Source organism: Oratosquilla oratoria, chromosome 11 (assembly GCF_046742065.1).
Source record: "Oratosquilla oratoria isolate Oo_2021 chromosome 11, ASM4674206v1, whole genome shotgun sequence".
Taxonomy (NCBI): Eukaryota; Metazoa; Arthropoda; class Malacostraca; order Stomatopoda; family Squillidae; genus Oratosquilla; species Oratosquilla oratoria.
The window spans coordinates 43,750,999-43,772,859 of NC_134787.1; the positions used below are offsets into that span (position 1 = coordinate 43,750,999).

The window sequence follows — 21,861 nt, forward strand, 5'->3', positions numbered from 1 at the left end:
TTTGGAAGCAGGAGTTCTGTCTTTATTTTCTGGATTACGCTCAGTATTGTACTTGTTATTTTTATAGAAAAACCTAAATCTTTACATAGAGGTGACTTACATAATACCGTTCTTATGCAGTTCTATTATTTGCCAGCAAAAAAAAAAAAAAAAAAATTGTGATGATAATATATATATATATATATATATATATACATATATATATATATATATATATATATATATATATATATATATATATATATATAAAGTTATAATTTAGGGTTAATTGACACAACTGTCTGGGGTAATGAATTTTTTTGCTGTGGAAGCACTGGCTGCACGTCCCCTAGGTGACCTCAGTGGAGATCCATCTCTTATAATGACATAATAACTTCAGACATTCGAAATAATCCCAATGCATTTAAAAATGTACGACAATTATATAAACATACGATAGTTTCATGTTTATACTGTTTGTAAACTCAGATTTTCAAAGTAAACACAACTAATCAGTAGAAGATAATTGTAGTGTAAATAAAGCTTTATGAATTTATCAAAGACTGTGATGTGCAATGTAAGAAAGAAATCGTCTGTCCGACCATAGAATATAAACAAGTCAACTAAACTACTAGCACATAAAAACTTGAGAGAGTCGTCAGTTGTCAGTCCACAAGTGTATTGCTCCTCACGAAAGCAAGTTTGGGAAATAAAGATGGTAAGTGTTTCACATATGCTTGATCGAAGTATTCATTTTCACATTATGGTAACCATAATCACTTAGTGCGACATGGATTGTTCGCTGTGTGGCTAAGTTTTGGTGGAAATATGCCAGGCAGTATTTCTTTGATTATCATTAATCATTATCATTATCTATGTTGGTTTGATTTAGCAAGAATAAATTAGGTGAGAGATGGATAATTTAGGTTAAGTTTTGCCAAATATCAGTTGGGATTTCTAAAGTCTTACATTTTAGCGTGTAAAGGCAGGTTTTTGGGTATTATTTTACTTGTGCACACATACTCGATATAGTAATTGAAAATTAAATAATTTTGTAAATTATATATAATACATCAATATATAATACAGCGATATTTTCGATGACTGGATGTTTGGCATGACCAGACCACCCTTCCCCCCAATTAGTCCGGGCTTTCAAGGTTCGACTGTACTTGTATCTTGTGGAAATAAGGGAAGAATGAAATTGCTCTCACCTTATGTTTCTATGAAGTCAAATTGTTTATTTTTGATCTAGTGGAGTATCAATATAGAAATTATAAACTGTAATATAGTTATGTTACTAAAATCTTTATATATCAATCCACTCAATCAATCAATTGCTACAGGTTCTTTAGCTTTAATCATAAGAGACATTTTTCAACAGATATACAATTTATTAGTGACAGTATAACATTATCAATTCCCAATGAACGAAGCACATTGAAGATAAGATTTCAGCCTTATTTTCTCTAATGAATATTATATGTATTACAGTATAAGGACCTATTAATTTCCTATGGATTTCAAGTAGAATGCTGGTGAAAAGCTGATTTTGTGTTGATGTTTCCAGTCGGAAAAGAAGAGGATTGACACTATTCCAGAAGATGAACTTGCAGAATTAAATGCTGCAATGGTAAGGGTTCTTCAGAAGGACACTGAGTTGCAAAGAGTTCTTCAGGATGTAGATGACTTAGATCAAAAGAAAATAAATCTTAGGGCTCAAGAAATATATGGTGAGTAAGAGGATTTTTATGATAATGTTTTAGTAGCAAAGTAAATTTGTTTTCCTTTTTTTTTTTCATAAATTTGGTGCAACTCAGTGCTATTACAGAGCTCATATATTTAATGTGATGTTTATTATACATTAAAAATTATAATTGTGGAACCTAGGCTGTGTCCATTTATATTTCACAATGTTTTTATTGTGAATTTGTATTCCTTCAAAAATTATAAATTGTTAATATGTGAAAAGATTTAAACTTCGACGCATTTCTCCTATTTTTTTTTTTCTCCTATCTCATTTTCTCTCTTTTTGCTTTCCTTTGTTTTTCTTTTATTTTGGACTTCAAGCCAGTAAAGAAATTGCCATGTTAGCCAAAAAGGAGGCAGGAAAACTTGAAGCTGACTTAGTCTCAAAGATGGATTTTGAAGGTCAAATGGACCAACTTCACTTTGCACGGATAGTTCATGGAGTACTTCGTAAATGTATCCAGACTACAATAAAAAATGTCCAGGTAAAGAAATTATAAAAATCATTGCCAATGCCTTAATTTGTATGAAATTCCTGTATTGTCTTGATATCTGTTTGTATATGAATATTTAGAATATTTGTATCTGCTCCTGCTTATACACACACACACTTTCAACGAACGGACGGCTTGACGAACGCTCTGAAGAAAAGTGCAGATTGAGGATACCAACGCAAAGAGAAGTGCCTTTTTGTATTTGCAGGGGGGGGGAATTGCTCGTGAGGTAGTGGGAAAGTAAGGAAAGAGGAGAGGGGGAGGGATTACTGGGGAAATGGAAGGTAATGAGGATGTGGAGGACTTGGCCCAGGCAGACGGGCGGAAGGTCAACATGAAACGACCACCGGATGACGAAATGGCAAATAAAAATGTAAAGATTAGAAGTATAGAGAGGAGAAATACAGTAGAAAGTGACGAGAATATGTTCCAGGGATTTAAAGAGGGTGGGGGGGACACAACCCCCCCCAGACTGATAAGACTAGAGGAGAGAGTTGATAAGGTGATCGAGGACTTGGAACGTAAGTTAGGTAATGTAGGCTCCATTCTCCAAAGAATTGAAAGATTGGAACAACTAGAGAAGGCTAACAGAAACTTAACTGAAGAAGTAGAGGACCTAAAAAGACAGTTAGGAAATGTAAAGGAGGAGAATGAGAAATTGAAGAAGAATAGTAATGAAAACAGTGAGAAAATAGCTACAGAAGCTAAAAATTGGAGAATAACTCAAGAAGGGAATAAGGTTTCATTCACTGACATAGTCAAACAGCAATTGAAAGAACATAATGAAGACTCAGTTATTAAAGTGATGAGACAGAAGGAGAATATAGTAAGAGAATTAGCTGACAAAAAGAAATGTATAATTATATTAGGAATGGAAGAGAAACATAACCCAGATAGAACCGCAAGAATCAAGGAGGAAAATGAAAGGGTAAGCAGTTTATTAAAATTAGTCCAGGAAGATGAACCAGAAATTATAAAGGAAATTGAGGAAAAATTCAGACTCGGAAAATATAGTACAGATAAGACCAGACCAATTAAGATTAAATTCAGGTCACAAACAACGGCAGAGAAAATTCTATCCAAGACAGGGAAACTAGCAACAAATGATCAATATAAAAAGGTATGGATAAAAAGAGAAATGAATAAGGAGGAAAGAGAGGCAGAAAAGCAGAAAAGAATTGAAGCTAAGGCAAAAAACGAGGAAAGAACGGAGTCAGAGAAAGAGAGATTCTATTGGAGAGTAGTGAACATGAAAATAAAGCAGTTCGACATACTAAAGAAAAACATAAGGGAAAACGAGAACACAATGGAAGTGGCAGAAAACTAAGAGTGTCTTACACAAATATAGATGGATTGATAACAGGATTGAATGAACTGAATGATTATTTGAAAGAAAAAGAACCGGACATAATGGGAATTGTAGAAACAAAATTAAAAGGCCCACTACCACCCAACAGTGTAGGACATGATACATACAATTATTGGATTAGAAACAGAGAGAAAAAACAAGGGGGTGGAGTTATGTTCCTGACAAAGAAGGATATAAACGTGAAAGGTGTCATATATGGAAAGAATACAGTAGAGATGATTATGATAGAAGTGGAAGACCGAGATAAGAAGAGCAGAAAATTTGTGATCAACTATGTGCCTCCGAAAACAGCCTCATGGGAGGAGAATGAACATAAAAGTATGTTAGAGGACACAAAGATAGCATTAACTAAAATAATGGAAGACGGAGGAAGAATAGTTATGATGGGCGACTTTAATTGCAAAGAAATCTGCTGGGAAGAAATGACAGTAAAGAGTGGTGATGACTCATGGGGAAATGCTCTACTTGAGATGATTACTGACCATTCAATGACACAATGGATACAAGAGAACACTAGGTATAGAAATGAAGAAGAACCATCGAGGCTAGACTTAATAATTACATCTGAACCTAGAATAGTGGACAAGATTGAATATAAAACACCAATAGGTAAAAGTGACCACATATTGATTGAACTGGAACTTAATGAAGAAAAATATATGAAAAGAAATGAACAATATAGAAAAGGAAGAATGATGTATGAAAAAACAAACTTTGATAAAATAAGAGAATTCTTCCAACAAGAAAACTGGGAAGAAATATACAAAGAAGAAACATCAGTGGAAGAGAAATGGAATATTTTGACAAAAATTTACAAAGAAGGAGTGGAAAAGTATGTCCCAAGACAAAAACAAGAAAAAGAATATGTAAAATGCTGGTACAACAAAAGTTGTAGGGAGTTAAAAGACAAAAGAGACAAAGCCTGGACCGGATGGAAAAAAAGACAGAAGACCTGAAAAATGGAAAATATATACTGGTTATAGAAATGAATATGTACAAAAGTGCAGAGAGGAAAAAAGAAAATATGAAAAAGATGTTATAGAAAAGTGTAAAGATCAACCAAAACTATTCTACAGATTTGTAAACAATAAACTGAAAAACAAACAAGACTTGGAGAAATTAAGACAAGGGGGAGTTGAATACACTGAGGAAATGGAAATGGCAGAAATTATGAACAAACATTTTAAATCAGTGTTTACAAGGGAAAATATACAACCTGAAGAGATTGAGTGGAAGGAAAAAGTCCCCCCTATGGAAGAAATAGAAGTAACGAAGAATGAAATATTGACACACTTGGGTAATTTTGATGTCAGAAAATCGCATGGGCCAGATGAAATAGCAAACTGGATTCTGAAAGAATGTAGGAATGAACTGGCAGACAAAATACATAGCATAATAAGCAGTTCCTTAAAAGAAGGAAAAGTTCCAGAAGATTGGAAAAAAGCAAATATAGTACCTATATATAAAGGAGGAAATAAAGAAGAACCTACCAACTATAGACCAGTCTCTCTAACAAGTACAATAGCAAAAATATGTGAAAGAATTATCAAAAGTAGATGGGTAAAATACTTGGAAAAAAACAACGTACTAAATCCAAGGCAATTTGGATTCAGACAAGGACGATCATGCGTCACCAATTTAATATGTTTCTATTCAAGGCTAATAGATATAATACAAGAAAGAGATGGATGGGCTGATTGTGCATTTCTAGACCTAAAAAAAGCTTTTGACAAAGTACCACATAAGAAGTTGCTTAAGAAATTAGAATATGAAGGAGGAATACAAGGTAAATTGCTAAATTGGATGGAAGACTTTTTGCAAGAAAGAAAAATGCGAGTAGTGATAAGAGATCAGCACTCAAAATGGAATGAAGTAATAAGCGGTGTCCCGCAGGGAACAGTTCTGGCCCCAATAATGTTTGCTATATATATTAATGATATGGATGAAGGAATTGAAAGCTATATGAGCTTCTTTGCAGATGATGCAAAATTACTGAAAAGAGTGAAAACTGAAGAAGATTGTGAATCACTACAGAGAGATCTAAATAAAGTACAAGAATGGAGTAGGAAGTGGGAGATGGAGTTCAATACAAAAAAGTGTAGTATAATGGAATTTGGAAAAAGCAAAAACAGAATAACAGGATCATATAATTTGGGAGAAGAAGGAATAAAAAGAGTAGAAAATGAGAGGGACCTGGGAGTCATTGTTATGAATAATATGTCACCTGAGAAACATATAAATAAGATTTTTGGAGAAACTTATAATTTAATAAGAACAATCAAAGTGGCATTTACATACCTGGATGAAGAAATGGTGAGGAAAATCCTAGTCACCCTGATAAGACCAAGATTGGAATATGCAGCAACGATATGGTCACCAAGTACAAAAAAATGTATAAAAAAACTTGAAAGAATACAAAGAGCAATTACTAAACTGGCACCAACACTCTCAAAACTATCATATGAAGAGAGACTACAAAAACTTAAACTACAGACACTAGAGCAAAGAAGAGAGAGAGGAGATTTGATAGCTATTTACAGAATCATGAAAGGCATAGAAATTACTGATAGAGAGAATCTGATAAAATGGGATGACAGAAATACAAGAGGACACGGAAAGAAAATAAAAAAAAGACAACTATAGAAGAGATTTGAAAAAGAACAGCTTTCCTCACAGAGCAATAGACAGTTGGAACAAGTTAGATGAGAAAGTGGTGTGTGCAAAAACAATACATGAATTTAAAAATAGTTTAGATAAAATGAGATATGAAGACGGGACCTCACGAGCATAGCTCCCCTTCCCGTAAAATACAACTAGGTAAATACAACTAGGTAAATACACACACACTCTTTCTTAGGATTTATGGAGCTTCCAGAAAGCTAACAACAGCCACTAGCCTAACCAAAGTATCTTTTAGTTGAAACTCAAGGTTCCAAGGACTGAGTACCACTATATAGTGCTGCATTCCAGGAGACTGGTTCTTCCTTTCTCTTAGACAGCAATGGTACCAGGCATTGGCATCTAATCATTATCTTACATGAATATCTTAATGTCTTCCATGTTTTTTCTGTGCATATATTTCCATCCCAAACTTTTTTTTCCTTCATTAGTATATTTATATATTGTATGCTTGCTCTACAACTTTAAGCTTCTTTATCATGTCTCCTTGCTATCCAAAGTTTTTCTTTTATTCTGTCTTTCCTCTGACCAAATCAATCAAGTGGAGGCACCTATTCTTGGTGGAACTGTTTTCACTCCCACTATGTAGGCAGGGGGGTTCCCATAGGGGGGTATTGACAGTATAGATATTATGCATTCAATATCTTAGGGCCTTTAGTGACACCTTTACAAACCAGTCAAAATTCAAACTCTTATGATTGGAAACTAATCTTCATTCAAAGAAGAATATTGCATCACTGATAACTTCTGCTACCCTCCTTAAATCTTTCCTTTATCAACTCTGACTCCACCTCCTCAGCACAATATTGTACTTAAGAATAGGATTGCTGGTTATTGCTGATGAAATAATAAATACTAAGGGGAATCAGCCCTGTGCAATGGCATTCAGACCCAAGAATGAGTCCAAGATCTTAACTAAAGAGATCTGTGGATTCAGCTGATGGCAAACACTAACTTCCTAAATTCTGTAGTTTCTGTGGATAAAACTTGAACTGAATAAAATCACAAGTTGGTTGCTAAAACAAAGTCTCTGATAGAAGTTGTGGCACAATAGGGTGTCAAATTCCTGTTTACATTTCATGCCTCACACTTGTACATTATTTATAATATACAAGAAAGAAGCCTTTGCTTTTTCAAGCAGGAGGTGCTAAGATAAGAGGGAGGGTGGAGGGGTGTGAAGTGTATTCAGGGATGGAATGGGTGGGAATGATTTTATGCCTTTTTCTTTTTGGCTACCTCCCTTGTAAGGGGGAAAAAGCCTTGGTGTATATATATATATATATATATATGTATGTAAGAAAGAAGCTGTGCTTTTATGTCTGTAAGTACAGTTTTATTAGTTATGTAAGTGTATTGTATATTCGGGAGAATGAGGAATTATATATTCAATGCATGCCCTGTATTTACCACAATGTTTATAGGTAATTGCTACTTTTCCAGATTCAGGAAGCACTTCAAGAAAGTCTTCAGGAGATGAATTTGGATAAAAATGTTGATTCCTATCCTCATCTCAGGTGGGTTTGTTTCCAGGAAAATTAAAAAAAAATTACATTATTTATTTATTATTATTATTATTTTTTTTTTTCAATTGAGTTTGTATTCTTTGCCATTACGAATTGGCACTGTCCATGCTTTATTACTACATCTTTCACTTCTCCAGTATGTGCCCATTCAGCTCTCATACTTTTTGTTCCACCTCTTCCCAGTATTGTCATTTCAACTTCACTCATATTTAGCAATTCATTGAGTTACTTCATTCACTTTTCAATCTCGATTTCCTTTGTTGACTGTGCTCCACTTATCCTATTCTCCATTATCTTCTTAGGCTTTCTCACTTCCCCTGCCTCCAGAAGAGTTACTTATTCATTTAAGAATTTTCTGATATATTCTGTCCCCATCCTGCAACACTTCTTGTTAGACATAAACCTTAGGTGCTTATGGCTGTTTCTGAAGCACAAAATTTATGGGTATTCTTGTGCATCCTCCCTATCCATCTATCTATATGTCAAAAGCTTTTTCCCCCTTATAAGGGAGGTATCTAAGTTGAAAGGCATGTACCCACTCCCACCCATTCTACTCCCATCCATCACCCTTTCATCTTAGCTCCTTGTGGATGACATTGTACCGGTACTCCTGTTTGGGGGTATTGGGTGCATGTTATCGTGCAATATAAATTGCTCAGTGGCATGCACCCAATGCTTTTGTCTATGTTAGAGGAAATCCCTACTGATAGAGGAATTATGCTACTTTATTGTACTATGACTGTCCATCCATTATGCAGTCCCCCCCCCCCGTCTTGCACAACTTCTTGGAGTATATATTTCCATTTTTACCTTGGTCCCCTGTGGTGGGGGGAAAGAAAAAATACTGACACCAAGATTTCCCACTCAAGTCGTAAAACGTGGGTAAAATGGAGTCATGGGACTAGGTATCCTGCTCTTTGTAACCCTATTCCTACGAGAAGTGCATTAGGGGATTGAGGCACTGCATCATCTGTAGAACTTAAGTAATATGGCCAGATTCATCTCAATAGAATTTCTTTTTTCTTTTCTTTAACCCATTATGGCCATTTTTAAGCTGTTTCTGGACCCCTTTTCAGTGAGTCAATTAAAAATACCTCAGAGAATTTAGAAATAAGCACTTCTACAAGGGAGAAGATGCATGAGAAAGAGGAGCTCCATCAAGACATCTTGAGACTCCGGTTGAAATATCAGGAGTTGTTGGAGAAAGTTGAAGACAAATGGAAATATTTGCATGGACAACAGAGCAAAGTTGCAGATGGAGCAGCAGAAAGTGGACCTATGGAAAGGTGAGGTTTTCCTTCAGTATCTTTACAAATTAGATTTTGTTTACATATTCTTTATAATTTTTTTAATACACATATATAGATATACTCCAGTTCTCATCCCCAAATGGAGACTGTATCAATAGTAGAAAATGATGAAAGGTCTAAGCTTTGCAATAAATGAGGTTGAGCTTAAATCATATACTGAAGAGATGTCACAGACATTAATAAATTGCCAGGTATTAGCCAGGAGAGTGGGGGTGGAAAATGAGTTGGCAGATAGGGCTGATGAAAGAGTATTGGGATGGTTTGGACACATGGAAAGAATGAGTAAAGAAAGATTAGCAAAAGATGTATGGAAGGCAGAGGTGAATAGAGTGAACTTGAGGGGATGACTGAGGATGAGATGGATGGATGGGGTGAAGGGTGCATTGAGAAAGATGGGAATGTCTGTTGAGCAAGGAAGGAAGAAGGCATAGGATAGGGGTGAGTGGGGAATGGCTGTATATGGATGATACATTGATGCAGCCCAAAGGGATTCTATCTCCATCTTCTCTCTTTTCCATGTCTGTTGAGCAAGGGAGTGGTTGTGTGTGAATGATATTTTGGCATAGCCTGAAGGGATTTCTCTCTCTTTTTTTCTATTTTCTGCATTAGGGAATAAAGAGGGAGGATTGCTAATTAAGTGAAGTGCCCTTGTTGTGGATGTGCTGTGCCTTGCTGCATTGCTTCTGATCCAGGCAGTGGGCAGGAAACAGGAATGACCCTTCATCCAAAAGGAGCCAAGATGAGAGAGGGAAACAAGGGTGCTGGATGGGAGTGGGTGCATGCCTCTAGCTTGGCTACCTCCCTTGTAAGGGGGAAGAATCCCTTGGTATATAGATTTGCCAAAATAAAATTATAATTATTGCCCTTAATAGAAAAGGTTGATCAAAACAGCTCAAACCTTCTTTGCTAAAGGGATATCACAAAAATGTATCTTTCAAATTAGATGAAAAGTATTGTTTTTAAAATCTATATCTCAATAACTTATTTGGTCATTTCAGTGGTTTAAGTATCTGATGAGAGGCACTTTTCTGTACAGGTAGTACAGGTAAACCCTGTTCAGTGAATGGGTTGCATTCTCTGAAGTGTTCATTGTAAAAAGAGTGAGAGAAATGGGAGATTTGACAGTTGTTGTTTGCTGACAATATTGCACTTGTAGCAGGATCAGAGGAGGGATTAAAGAAGTTAGTGATAGAGTTTGGGAAGGCGTGTGAAAAGAGGAAGTTGAAGATAGATATGGGTAAAAGTAAGGTGATGAGATGTACAAAGGGAGACTGTGGGTAAAAGTAAGGTGATGAGATGTACAAGGGGAGACTGTGGCAGCAAATTGGAAGTGAATATTAAGGGAGAGAGACTGGAGGAAGTGGATAGCTTTAGATACTTGGGTATGAATGTGGTGGGAAAGGGAGGAGTGGAAGTGGAGGTAGAATGTAGATTGAGAGAAGCCTTGGGGGATTAAAAAGTGTAATGAGGTTGTATGAAGGAGTGATTGTGCCAATAGCACTACATGGGACAGAAACATGGAATATATGAGAGGAGGAGTTTAAATGTGTTTGAGATTAAATACTTGAGAAATATGGTAGGGGTTACTAGGTTGGTTAGTGTGAGAAACAAGGAGGAGAGCGGGGATGGAGAGGGAGTTAGGAGATGCTTGATGAAAGAGTATTGAGATGGTTTGGACACGTGGAAAGAATGAGTGAAGGAAGATAGTAAAGTAGGTGTGGAAGGAATAATCATGAGAGGGTGACCAAGGATGAGATGGGTGGATGGGTTAACCACTTCAGTATGGAACTTAAATCTCGCGGGCAGCAGCCAATGCCAGCCGTATGACGTAACGTAATAATATTCGCATCATAAAATATAGTCGCCGCTTATATCGATCGTTCTCTCTTTCACCCATGAATTTTGAAAACCACAGAGAATGGGATTCAGGGTGCATTTGGGAGAATGTAAAAACACAGGGGCGACTACAATAAATATAATCAAGATGCCAATATGGCAGCGTCGCGAATCCACTTGCTCCTCATGACGCCTACGTGTGCGGCACCGTATGGAAGGGGTTAAAAGGGGCATTAGGAAAGAGGGGCATGTCTGTGGAGGAAGGAAGGGAGAAGACAGAAGATAGGGGTGAGTGGCGAATGGTTGTGTATGAGTGATGATGTGATGCATGAAAGGGAGTGGGCAGGGGATGGAGGGGATGAGGGAGTAAGTGAGAATGATACTTTGATGCAGCCCAAAGATATTTCTCTAGATCTCTTTTTCTGCATGAGGGGACAGAGAGGGGGGGATCACTGATTAAATGAAGTGGCCATGCTGTGGATGTGCTGTGTCTTGCTACATTACTTTTGACCCAGGGCAGTGGGTGAGATGCAGGGATGATTCATCATCCAGGAGGAGCCAAGATAAGAGGGAAGGAGAGGGGGTGAATGGGAGTGAAGTATGTGGGGATGAAATGGATGGGAGTGGAAATGTCTTTTGATTTTGGTTACCTCCCTTGTAAGGGGGAAAAGCAGATTTTATGCCATTGTTTTTTGAGTACCTCTCTTGTAAGGGGGAAAAAGCAGTTGGTATATGTATATATAATTTCATGTTTCCCTCCTCCACTGAATCAAATAATTTCTAGTAAAACATTGAATAACAGTTGACATAAAAGAACATAAACACCTGAATGAAATTGAATTGTATAAAAAAATACATAAAAATAGAATATACATATTAATATAAAAGAACACAAATGGAGATTAACTCACTATGAACACCATCACCTTGGAAATGTATATAGTAATATGTACATTACATACTGTACATACATAAATATTACATAACCCAGCCTCTCTCACATAATACTCACTTTCAATTTGCTGCCATCCTCTCACCTTGTACATCTCATCACCTTTTACCCACATTTACCTTTAACTTAGACCTCTTGCACACCTTCCCAAATGCTGTCACTAACTTCCTTAATACCTCCTCTGATCCTGCTACAAGCAGTGTTGTCAGCAAACAACAATTGGCTTATCTCCCATTTTTCTTCATTTTTTTTTAGCCATCTCCAATCCCCTGCCCATTACCCTTGCATTTACCTCCCGCACCACTCTATCTATGTACACATTAAACAGGCATGGCGAAATCCCAGGTAAAGTCCCACCTTTACCTCAAACCATTCACTCTCTCCATTTCTAATTCTAACTCATGCTTTACTACTCTTGTAAAAACTCTTGAATGCTCTTAACCTTCTCAATATGATGACACCTATGTAGGCATCATGAGGCACTGCGTGAGTAGGTATGTGAGGATGCCAGCATCGTCATATTGATTATATATGAGAGAATCAACACCGTGTGAGATCGAAACCTTTATTGGTACGACGTTTCGCTTGTTACAGCTTTTTCAAGTACAGACATATGGCAAATACTCTCAGTACATATAGGCTGACAGGGAAGGAACTGGGAGAGGTTATCAGGGAGGGGTGGGTGGAAGGTGGAGGGGGTGAGCAGGGGACAGGTGGGACTTGGTGGAGATAAAGGAGGACATTTCGGACAGTTTGTTGAAGTGGACTAAGGGGGACATTTCATACATTTGTATAATGCGGGTAACAGATGGATGACGGGTGGGACTTGGTGGAGATAAAGGAGGACATTTCGGACAGGTTGTTGAAGTGGACTAAGGGGGACATTTCATACATTTGTATAATGCGGGTAACAGATGGATGATAGGAGGGGCGATATTGAACATGCCTCTGTTCTGCTCAATGGTTTTGAAGCTTTGAATGGCGGCCGCTTCCAGGCATTTCCTCCTCACCCTGTCTGGTTCACTAAAAAGAAACTCTGCGTTATCCCAATCCATCAGGTGGTCGTTGGTGTTCTGGTGGATAACACAGGCGTTGGTGGTGATGTTCCAGTAATCGTAGCGATGCTCCTGGATCCGGGTCTTCAGGTCACGGGAGGTCTTGCCGATATATACTTTATCACATCCAGCACAGGGTATGCGGTAGACACCAGCGTTTTTCCCCCACATCTCGTCCCGGCTGTCATTCCTAGAGAGCTCTTTGTTAGTCCTGCTGGACTGGCCCACTACCTGAATGTTGCAACGCCCAAGTGTCCGGGTGAGGGTGGTGGTGATGCTGCTGGCTGGAAGGATAAGCCTCCTAGCTGGATCTTTCGTTGGTTCCCGCCCTTCCATTATTTTGAGTGCCTTTTTCTTGCACTGGTGGATGATGCACTCTGGATATTTTAATTTCTGAAAGAGCTCCTTTATGTGCCTAAACTCGTCCTCTAAGAATTCAGGGCTACAAATTCTGAGAGCTCTGAGGTAGAAACCTATAACTACACCTTTCTTAACCCATTCAACTCCGATGACAAGATGTCTTGTCATTTGGTCAAATAAAACAAAAAATCATAATAAAACAACAAAATGTTTGATGATCAAACAGCACCAGAAAAATATGACATCATCAGTCCTCCTCGAGGAGGAGGACTGACGACGTCATATTTTTCTGGTGCTGTTTGATCATCAAACATTTTGTTGTTTTATTATGATTTTTTGTTTTATTTGACCAAATGACAAGACATCTTGTCATCGGAGTTGAATGGGTTAATACCGAGGTCATGGTGGGAAAGGAAGTGAGTCAAATTGTCCTTATTGGTTGGTTTCCTGTAGACTGTAAAATTTAAAAGATTATCATGTTTTTATGATAAGGGTATCCAAAAATGGGAGTGAATCGTTGACTCCTTCCTCCAAGGTGAACTGGATGGATGGCTCAACCTCGTTCAGTGCCGCTTGGAGTTTGGGGATGTCAAACTGCCTGGGGGAAATTAGTAGTATGTCATCCACATAGCAAAGCCATACTACGTTGTCAGGAACGATATCTGAGAAAGGCCCTGCTTCTAGAAATTCCATGAACAGGTTGGCAAGGACAGTGCTCAAAGGAGAGCCCATGGCCATGCCAAACATTTGGTGAAAGTAATGGTCCTGGAATTTGAAATAATTGAATTGGACTCAGAGTGTTTGCCATATGTCTGTACTTGAAAAAGCTGTAACAAGCGAAACGTCGTACCAATAAAGGTTTCGATCTCACACTTTGTTGATTCTCACAGTCTTGTTGGCTTTTGCCACTGTGTTTCAACTTGATTATATATATTTTGTAGTTGTAGCTGAGTGACCCCCAAATTCTATGAACTGGTTTGATCCCATTATCTGTTTATTATTATTACTCAGAGTGAAAGAGAACAAGTAATACAACAGTGACTTCATATTTTATAACAAGAATAGTGTGATGCATTGTACATTAGGCATCCAATGTTGTGAGCGAGAATTTTACTCATATTGAAGAGGTTAACAGCTTTCCTCCTATCCCATATATCTGCAAAACCTCCCACAGTGCCTTCCTATCTATCCTGTCATAAGTCTTTTCCAAATCCATAAAGGCCCAAAACTTCATCCTTACCCTTTACTAAAGCTTTGTCCCCTTTTCCCTTGTAAATAAAACTATACAGGCACTCCTCCAGTCCTCTGGCACTACTCTTTTTTTAGACAAACATTAAACCTCTCCAGCCAGCCCACCATCACTGTACTTCCCTTTTTTTAGATGTTGCACATGACACCCATCTAACTCATGTGCCTTACCTGCTCTCATCATTTTAATAACTGCTTTCACCTCATCTTTTCTTATTTCTCCCCATTTTCCTCATCCATCACTGTCATTTTCTTAGTGCCTCTCATTGCAACCACCTTTCCCTCCCTATCCTCCTCCACATTTAGCAACTCCCTAAAATACTCTGCCCATCTTCCTCTTAATACCTCTTCCATTATCATCTCTCCAAATGCACCTTTCAACTTTTCTTCTCTACTTGACTTGCCTCTCTTAATTTCCTTCAAAAACATCTTTTTATTACTTTTAAAATTTTCTGTCATGGTCTTCCCCCATTTTACATCTCTCTTTCTTGCTTCCTTTATCTTATGTTTTACTTCTCTTTTTTTTTTTTTGTACCTCTCATATGAGATGAAATGCCTGAGAAGTATAGTAGGGGTTACTAGGCTGGATAGAGTGAGAAATGAGTAGGTGAGGATGAGAGCGGAGGTAGGAAGGGAGTTGGGAGATGAGGTTGATGAAAGAATATTGGAATGGTTTGCACACATGGAAGGAATGATTGAAGAAAGATTAGTAAAAGATGTGTGGAAAGTAGAGGTGGAGGGAGTGAACATGAGGGGGCAGCTAAGGATGAGATGGATGGATGGGGTACAGGGAACATTGGGAAAGAGGGGAATGTGTTTTGAGGAAAGGAGAAGACAGAAGAAAGGGTTGTGTATGGTTGATGGTGTGATATATGGAAGGGAAGGGGTGAGGGGATGAGGGTAAGGGAGTATGTGTGAATGATATTTTGATGTAGCCTGAAGGGGATTTTTCCCCATCTTCTCTTTTTCTGCATGAGGGAGACAGAGGGGGGGTCACTGATTAAATGAAGTGGCCTTGCTGTGGATGTGCTGTGACTTGCTACATTGTTTCTGACCCAGGGCAGTGGATGAGATGCAGGGATGACCTGTCATCTGAAACCAGAAAAGAGGGAGGGAGGGGTGATGAATGGGAGTGAAATATGTGGGGATGAAATGGGTGGGAGTGGATATATGCCTTTGATTTTGACTACCTCCCTTGTAAGGGGGAAAAAGCCTTTGGTATATATATGTACCTCTCATGTTTCTCTTGTCCTTTAGATACTTGGGGGCACATGTAGCAGGAAAGGGAGTAGTGGTGGAGAATGTAGATTGAAAGAAGCAAGTAAATGCCTTTGGGGATTAAAAAGTGTAAAGAGAAATAGACATTTGGGAATGGATGCTAAGAGGAGATTGTATGAAGGGGTGATTGTGCCAATAGCACTGTATGGAGCAGAAACATGGAATATAAGAGAGGAAGAGTTTAAATTATTTGAGATGAAATGTCTGAGAAGTATGGTAGGGGTTACTAGGCTAGATAGAGTGAGAAACAAGGAAGTGAGGAGGAGAGTGGGGATGGAAAAGAAGTTGGTAGAGATGGTTGATGAAAGAGTATTGGGATGGTTTGGACACATGGAAAGAATGAGTGAAGACAGATTAGTAAAAGAAGTGTGGAAGGCAGAGGCGGATGGAATGAACGGGAGGGGGCAAGTGAGAATGAGATGAATGGATGGATGGGGTAAATGGGGTGTTGAGAAAGAGGGGGATGTCTGTTGTAGAAGGAAGTGAGAAGACAGAAGATTGGAGTGAGTGGAGAATGGTTGTATGTGGATGATGCTGTGATGCATGGGAGGGAGTGGGTGGGGGATGGGGGTTAGGGAGTGGTTATGTGTGAATGATATTTTGATGCAGCCTGAAGGGATTTCTCCCCATCTTCTCTTTTTCTGCTTGAGGGGATGGAGATGGGGGGGGTTGCTGATTAAATGAAATGACCTTGCTGTGGATGTGTTGTGATCTTGCTATATTACTCCTGAATTAGGGCAGTGGGTGAGATGCAGGGATGACCCATCATCCAGGAGGAGCCAAGAAAAGAGGGAGGGAGGGGTGATGAATGGGAATGGAGTATGTGGGGATGAAATGGATGGGAGTGGAAATGTCTTTTGATTTTGGTTGCCTCCCTTGTAAGGGGGGAAAAAGCCCTTAGTATATGTGTATATGTACATAACCCACCAAGGGAGGGTCTTCTGTAACATAGCAGATCACAGAAGATGGGTCTGCCGGCTTTGTTATGAATATTGCTTTTAGTTATGCCTCATGGACATACGTACATACAAATACCAAAGGCTTTTTTCCCTCTTACACGGGAGGTAGCCAAAAAGAAAAAGGCATAGAAACCACTCCCACTCATTCCATCCCCTCCACCCTCTTCCCTCCCTCACATCTTGGGACCTCCTGGATGACAGGTCATCCCTGCATCCTGTCCACAGCCCTGGGTCAGAAGCAATGTTGCAAGACACAGCACATCCACAGCAAGGCCACTTCTTTAATTCAGCGACCCCCTCCCCCCTCCCCTCATGCAGAAAAGGAGAAGATGGGGAGAAATCCCTTCAGGCTGTGTCAATCTATTTCTCACACACACACTCCCCTACCCCCCATCCCCCACCCCCTCATGGACATACTCAACTATTTTCTGATAGGCTGGATTTGGTAAATTGATTGGACCATTTTATAGAACCAGAGTTGGTATTTCTTGGTATACATTTTCTACAATTTATTACCATTAAAGCAATATATTGTAGTGTAGTAAATGTGGCTTAGCCATAACTTTTCTTTTTAATTAGCTGTCATTCACTCAACTTTGTTTTGCAGGCTTTGCACAAAACTACAGGCTCGAGAGTCAAAGCTCCAAGTGATGGTGTTTCTCCTTAGGGCCATGCTCACATCATCAGGGATACAGTGGGGTTTCAATAACCACTATATTCAGGTGTGTGGGTTTGATTACAAAAAGAACTGATTAACACAATCCCTATGAAATAAATAAAATTGTCAAAGTTTCTTCACTGTGCGCTGGTGACTTAATCAGAAGCATGCTGTCCTCAAATTCACATAATTGTGGGTTTCAATCCTGCACTACTCTCCAATTCGCCAACAGTGACTGTTACCAGCCCCTACAGTCTAAGCACATGGGGCAAAAGTGACAGCTTCAGCAGCAGCTACGTGCCTCCTGGCAAAGGCTCCTTACCTTCTTCACCCATTCTTTCTGTATGCCCAAACCACCTCAGCATTCTTTGTTCAACCTTATCTCTCGGGGTTGACCAAAGAATGGAGAGATAGTTTGGGCATATAGAAAGAATGAGTGGGGGAAAGACTAGCAAAGAGTGTGGAAAGCAGAAGTAGATAGAATAAACTTGTGAGGAAAACCAAGAATGAGGTGGATGGATGGGGTAGAAGGGGCACAGAATGCAAGAGTAATATCTGTTAAGCAAGAAAGAGAAAGTGCAAAAGATAGGAGTGAGTGGAGAGTGGTTGTAAATGGATGATGAGATTAAATTATGTGGCCCAAAGGGGTGTTTTTTGTCTATTTCATCAGTTCTGAGTGAACAAGGGTGGGGTCACCATATATTGGAGTGGTGGGAGTAAATCAGCTCCAACTAGAGGCACTGTATCAAGATGCATTGCCTTAGTGATGTGGCAGGGGACAGGGGTGACCCGTCATCCACTAGGTATTAACATGGGAGGTACTGTGAATGGGTTTTGGATGGGTGTGGGGTGGATGTATACATTGAGTAAGATATCCCTTTATATGAAGGAAAAGACCCTTTTAAATTATTATTTTCTATCTTGCTTTGTAAAGCTGTAGGAATGTATGTGAAATCTTTGTTCTGTTTGATGAACACTGAGGTCATTTTATATATACGGTATCTTTTAGGGAATTGCTAAATGTTTAGGATAAGGAGGGAAAGGTAGTTGCAGTGGGAAGTGCTAAGAAAATGACAGTAATGAATGAGGAAAATGGAGGAGAAATAAGGAAAGATGAGGTGAAAGCAGTCATTAAAATGATGAGAGCGGGTAAGGCACCTGGGTTGGATGGGTGTCATGCAGAGTGTCCAAAAAAGGGAGGTTGTTTAATATTTGTCGAAAAGATGGTAGAGTGCCAGAGGACTGCCTGTATAGTTCCATTTTACAAGGGAAAAAGGGACAAGTGCGAGTGTAGTAGTTTCAGAGGGATCAGTTTGTTGGGTGTAGTAAGGAAGGCTTATGGAATGGTTTTGGTTTTGATTACGAGGATTAGGAGAGGAACAGAGGGAGTAATTGGTGAGGAATTGGGTTTAGGGCAGGTAGGGGTTGTGTGAATCAGATTTTTGTGGTAAGGCCTTTATTGATTTGGAAAAGACTTATGACAGGGTAAACAGGAAGGCACTATGGAAGGTATTGCAGATGTATAGGATAGGAGGAAAGCTGTTAAGAGCAGTCAAGAGTTTTTATGAGAATAGTAGAGCCTGTGTTAGAATTAGAAATGGAGAGAGCGAGTGGTTTGAGTTAAAGGTAGGACTTCATCAGGGATGTGTTATGTTGCCATGGCCATTCAATTTATACATGGATGGGGTGGTGTGAGAAGTAAATGCAAGGGTAATGGGTCAGGGATTGGAGATGGTTAAAGAAAATAGAGAAAATGGGAGATAAGCCAGTTGTGTTTGCTAATGACATTGTGCTTCTATCAGGATCAGAGGAGAGATTAAGGAAGTTAGTGATGGAGTTTAGGAAGGTGTGCTATAGAAGGAAGGTGAAAAATGTGGGTAAAAATAAGGTGATGAGATGTATAAGAGGAAAATATGGCAGCAAATTGTAAGTGAGTATTAAGGGAGAGACTGGAAGAAGTGAATAGTTTTAGATACTTGGGTGCAAATGTGGCAGGAAAGGGAATGGAGGTGGAGGTAGAATGTAGATTGAGAGAAGCAAGTAAATGCCTTGGGGGATTAAAAAGTGTAATGAGAAATAGACATTTGGGAATGGATGCTAAGAGGAGATTGTATTCACCTAGTTCTATTTTATGGGAAGAGAGCCATGCTCATAGTGACCCATTTTTGTATCTTTCAGCATCTAGTTTGATCTTAAATTCTTGCATAGTTTTTGCACTCACTGTTTCCTCATTCAGCTTGTCCTAGAAATCTATCACTCTGGGAAGCTATTCATTTTCAGATCTCTTCTGTAACTATCCTTTTTAAGTTTCTTTTCGTGTCCTCTTGTTTTTCTCCTATCCCACTTTAGTAAGTCCTCTCTATCAAGGACTTCCATCTCTTTCATAATTTTGTAGATGGTTAGTAGGTCTCCTTTTTCTCTTCTTTGTTCCAGGGTTGAAGGAGTGATTGTGCTGACAGCACTGTATGAGGCAGAAACAGAGAACATAAGAGAGAAAGAGTTTAAATGTGTTTGAGATGAAATGCCTGAGAAGTATGGTAGGGGTTACTAGGCTGGATAGAGAGAAACAAGGAGATGAGGAGAGCAGGGGTGGAAAGGGAGTTGGGAGATAGGGTTGATGAAAGAGTATTGGGATGTTTTGGACACATAGAAAAAATGAGTGAAGAGAGAGATTAGTAAAAGAGGTGTGAAAGGCAGAGATGGAAGGAGTGGATGGTGGATGTATGGGGTAAAGAGGACATTTGAAAAAAGGGGAATGTCTGTTGAGGAAGGAAGTGAGAAGACAGGAGATAGGGGTGAGTGGAGAATGGTTGTGTATGGACAAAGCTGTGATACATGAAAGGGAGTAGGTGGAGGATGGGGGAGGTGATGGAGTACATGTGAATGATATTTTGACGCAGCCCAAAGGGATTTCTCCCTGTCTTCTCTTTTTCTGCATGAGAGGACAGAGGGGTGTGGGGTCACCAATTAAATGAAGCGACCTTGCTGTGGATGTGCTGTGTCTTACTACATTGCTTTTGACCCAGGGCAGTGGGCTAAATGCAAGGATGACCTGTCATCCAGCAAGAGCCAAGAAAAGAGGGAGGGAGTGGTGGTGAATAGGAGTGGAGTATGTGGGGATGAAATGGGTGGGAGTGGATTTATGTCTTTGACTACCTCCCTTGTAAGGAAGAAAAAGCCATTGGTATGTGTATTTTTTATGTTCTGTTGATTGAGAATTTTATTACATTTATTCAGCTTTTCTCAGTTTGCTCATATCAGTGTAAACCTATTTATATACCAGTCTTCTGTCCCCCTTATAAGGGTGGTGGCCTGCCAAGGCATTCACCCACCTCCACCCTTTCCATTCCCATCTGGGTGTTTATAGTTTATGCAGTTTATACACTGCATTTTATTGTTTTTCTTGATTCTGTTATAGGTACTACTGCTGTGTGATGAAGCCATGGATTTGCAGCAGCAAAATGAACAGGAAGTAAGAAATATCATTACAGAGTTGGAACAGACAAGAGGGAAAGATGTTAATCCCTTGGACCAATCTCCTCGCAAAGTGAAGAAAACAAAGATACTCAAACTTATGAATTATTCAGGGAAGAAAAAGTGAAGCCAAAGCAAGAAAATGAACTGTATCTGTGTGTTCACAAAGTTCTTAGTAACTCTGGGAAAAATTATTAATCTCTTGTTTTATACATATGTTAGAAGTCTGAAAAACTTTATTAAACTCGCCTGTACAAAGAGTATCATCATTAACCAACTTCAGTCTGGTAAGCGCCATTCAATTACATAAAATAATTCAAATCAATCATTCCATTGTCCCGGTTTGTTCTTGCAGATCTGCAACCCTGCAGAGCCCAGCCATAGACGCTAGTTTAGCCTATATGTCACATGGTCAAGAGATTTTGTGGAGTTAGGCCCTTCCGTAGATCTCTCCAGGAAAAAATGCTAAATCATTATCTGTGTTCGATTGCTTTTCTGATACTGGCTAATAACAGAAGAAAGGATCCAGTTACTGGTTCATAAGTTATCATCCCTATCCAACTTGTTTCATTAATTTAAGCTTAGATATTAGTGGTCTGAAATGCAGGTGGGGCTGTGCCAAGGTTATGTCACCATAGCCTTTCACAATGTGCTCATGGATGGGGTGTTACAGGAGGTAAATGTGAGGGTGATGGCAGAGTATTGGAGATGGTTAGAAAGAATGGAGGGAAGTAGGGGGCGAGCCAGTTGTTTGCTGATGACATGGCACATGTGGCTGGGTCAGAAGAGGGTTTAAAACAGGTAGTGATGAAGTTTGGGAAGGTATGTGATAGGAGGAAGTTGAAAATAAATGTGGGTAAAAGCCAGGTGATGAGATGTACAAGAGTTGAGGATGCTAAAGTTGGAGGTGTCTCAAAGGAGATAGGTTTGTGGAAGTG

General features: G+C 39.1%; 1 protein-coding gene across 1 annotated transcript; it reads left to right on the top strand.

Moving 5' to 3' along the window:
* The first annotated feature begins 450 nt into the window (after positions 1-450).
* Positions 451-21,181, top strand: LOC143029769 (uncharacterized). The gene is made up of 7 exons (XM_076192689.1): positions 451-697; positions 1,550-1,712; positions 2,050-2,213; positions 7,711-7,784; positions 8,870-9,079; positions 17,399-17,513; positions 20,868-21,181. The coding sequence occupies exons 1-7, from the start codon at positions 695-697 to the stop codon at positions 21,048-21,050; spliced, it is 912 nt and encodes a 303-aa protein (XP_076048804.1). The 5' UTR covers positions 451-694; the 3' UTR covers positions 21,051-21,181.
* Positions 21,182-21,861: the final 680 nt, after the last annotated feature.

Bases quoted from the DNA above. Each gene is read 5' to 3' on its own strand.
- LOC143029769 (XM_076192689.1), top strand. The intron at 7,785-8,869 runs GTGGGTTTGTTT...ACCCCTTTTCAG, and splicing joins GATTCCTATCCTCATCTCAG to TGAGTCAATTAAAAATACCT. The intron at 9,080-17,398 runs GTGAGGTTTTCC...TTTGTTTTGCAG, and splicing joins GAAAGTGGACCTATGGAAAG to GCTTTGCACAAAACTACAGG.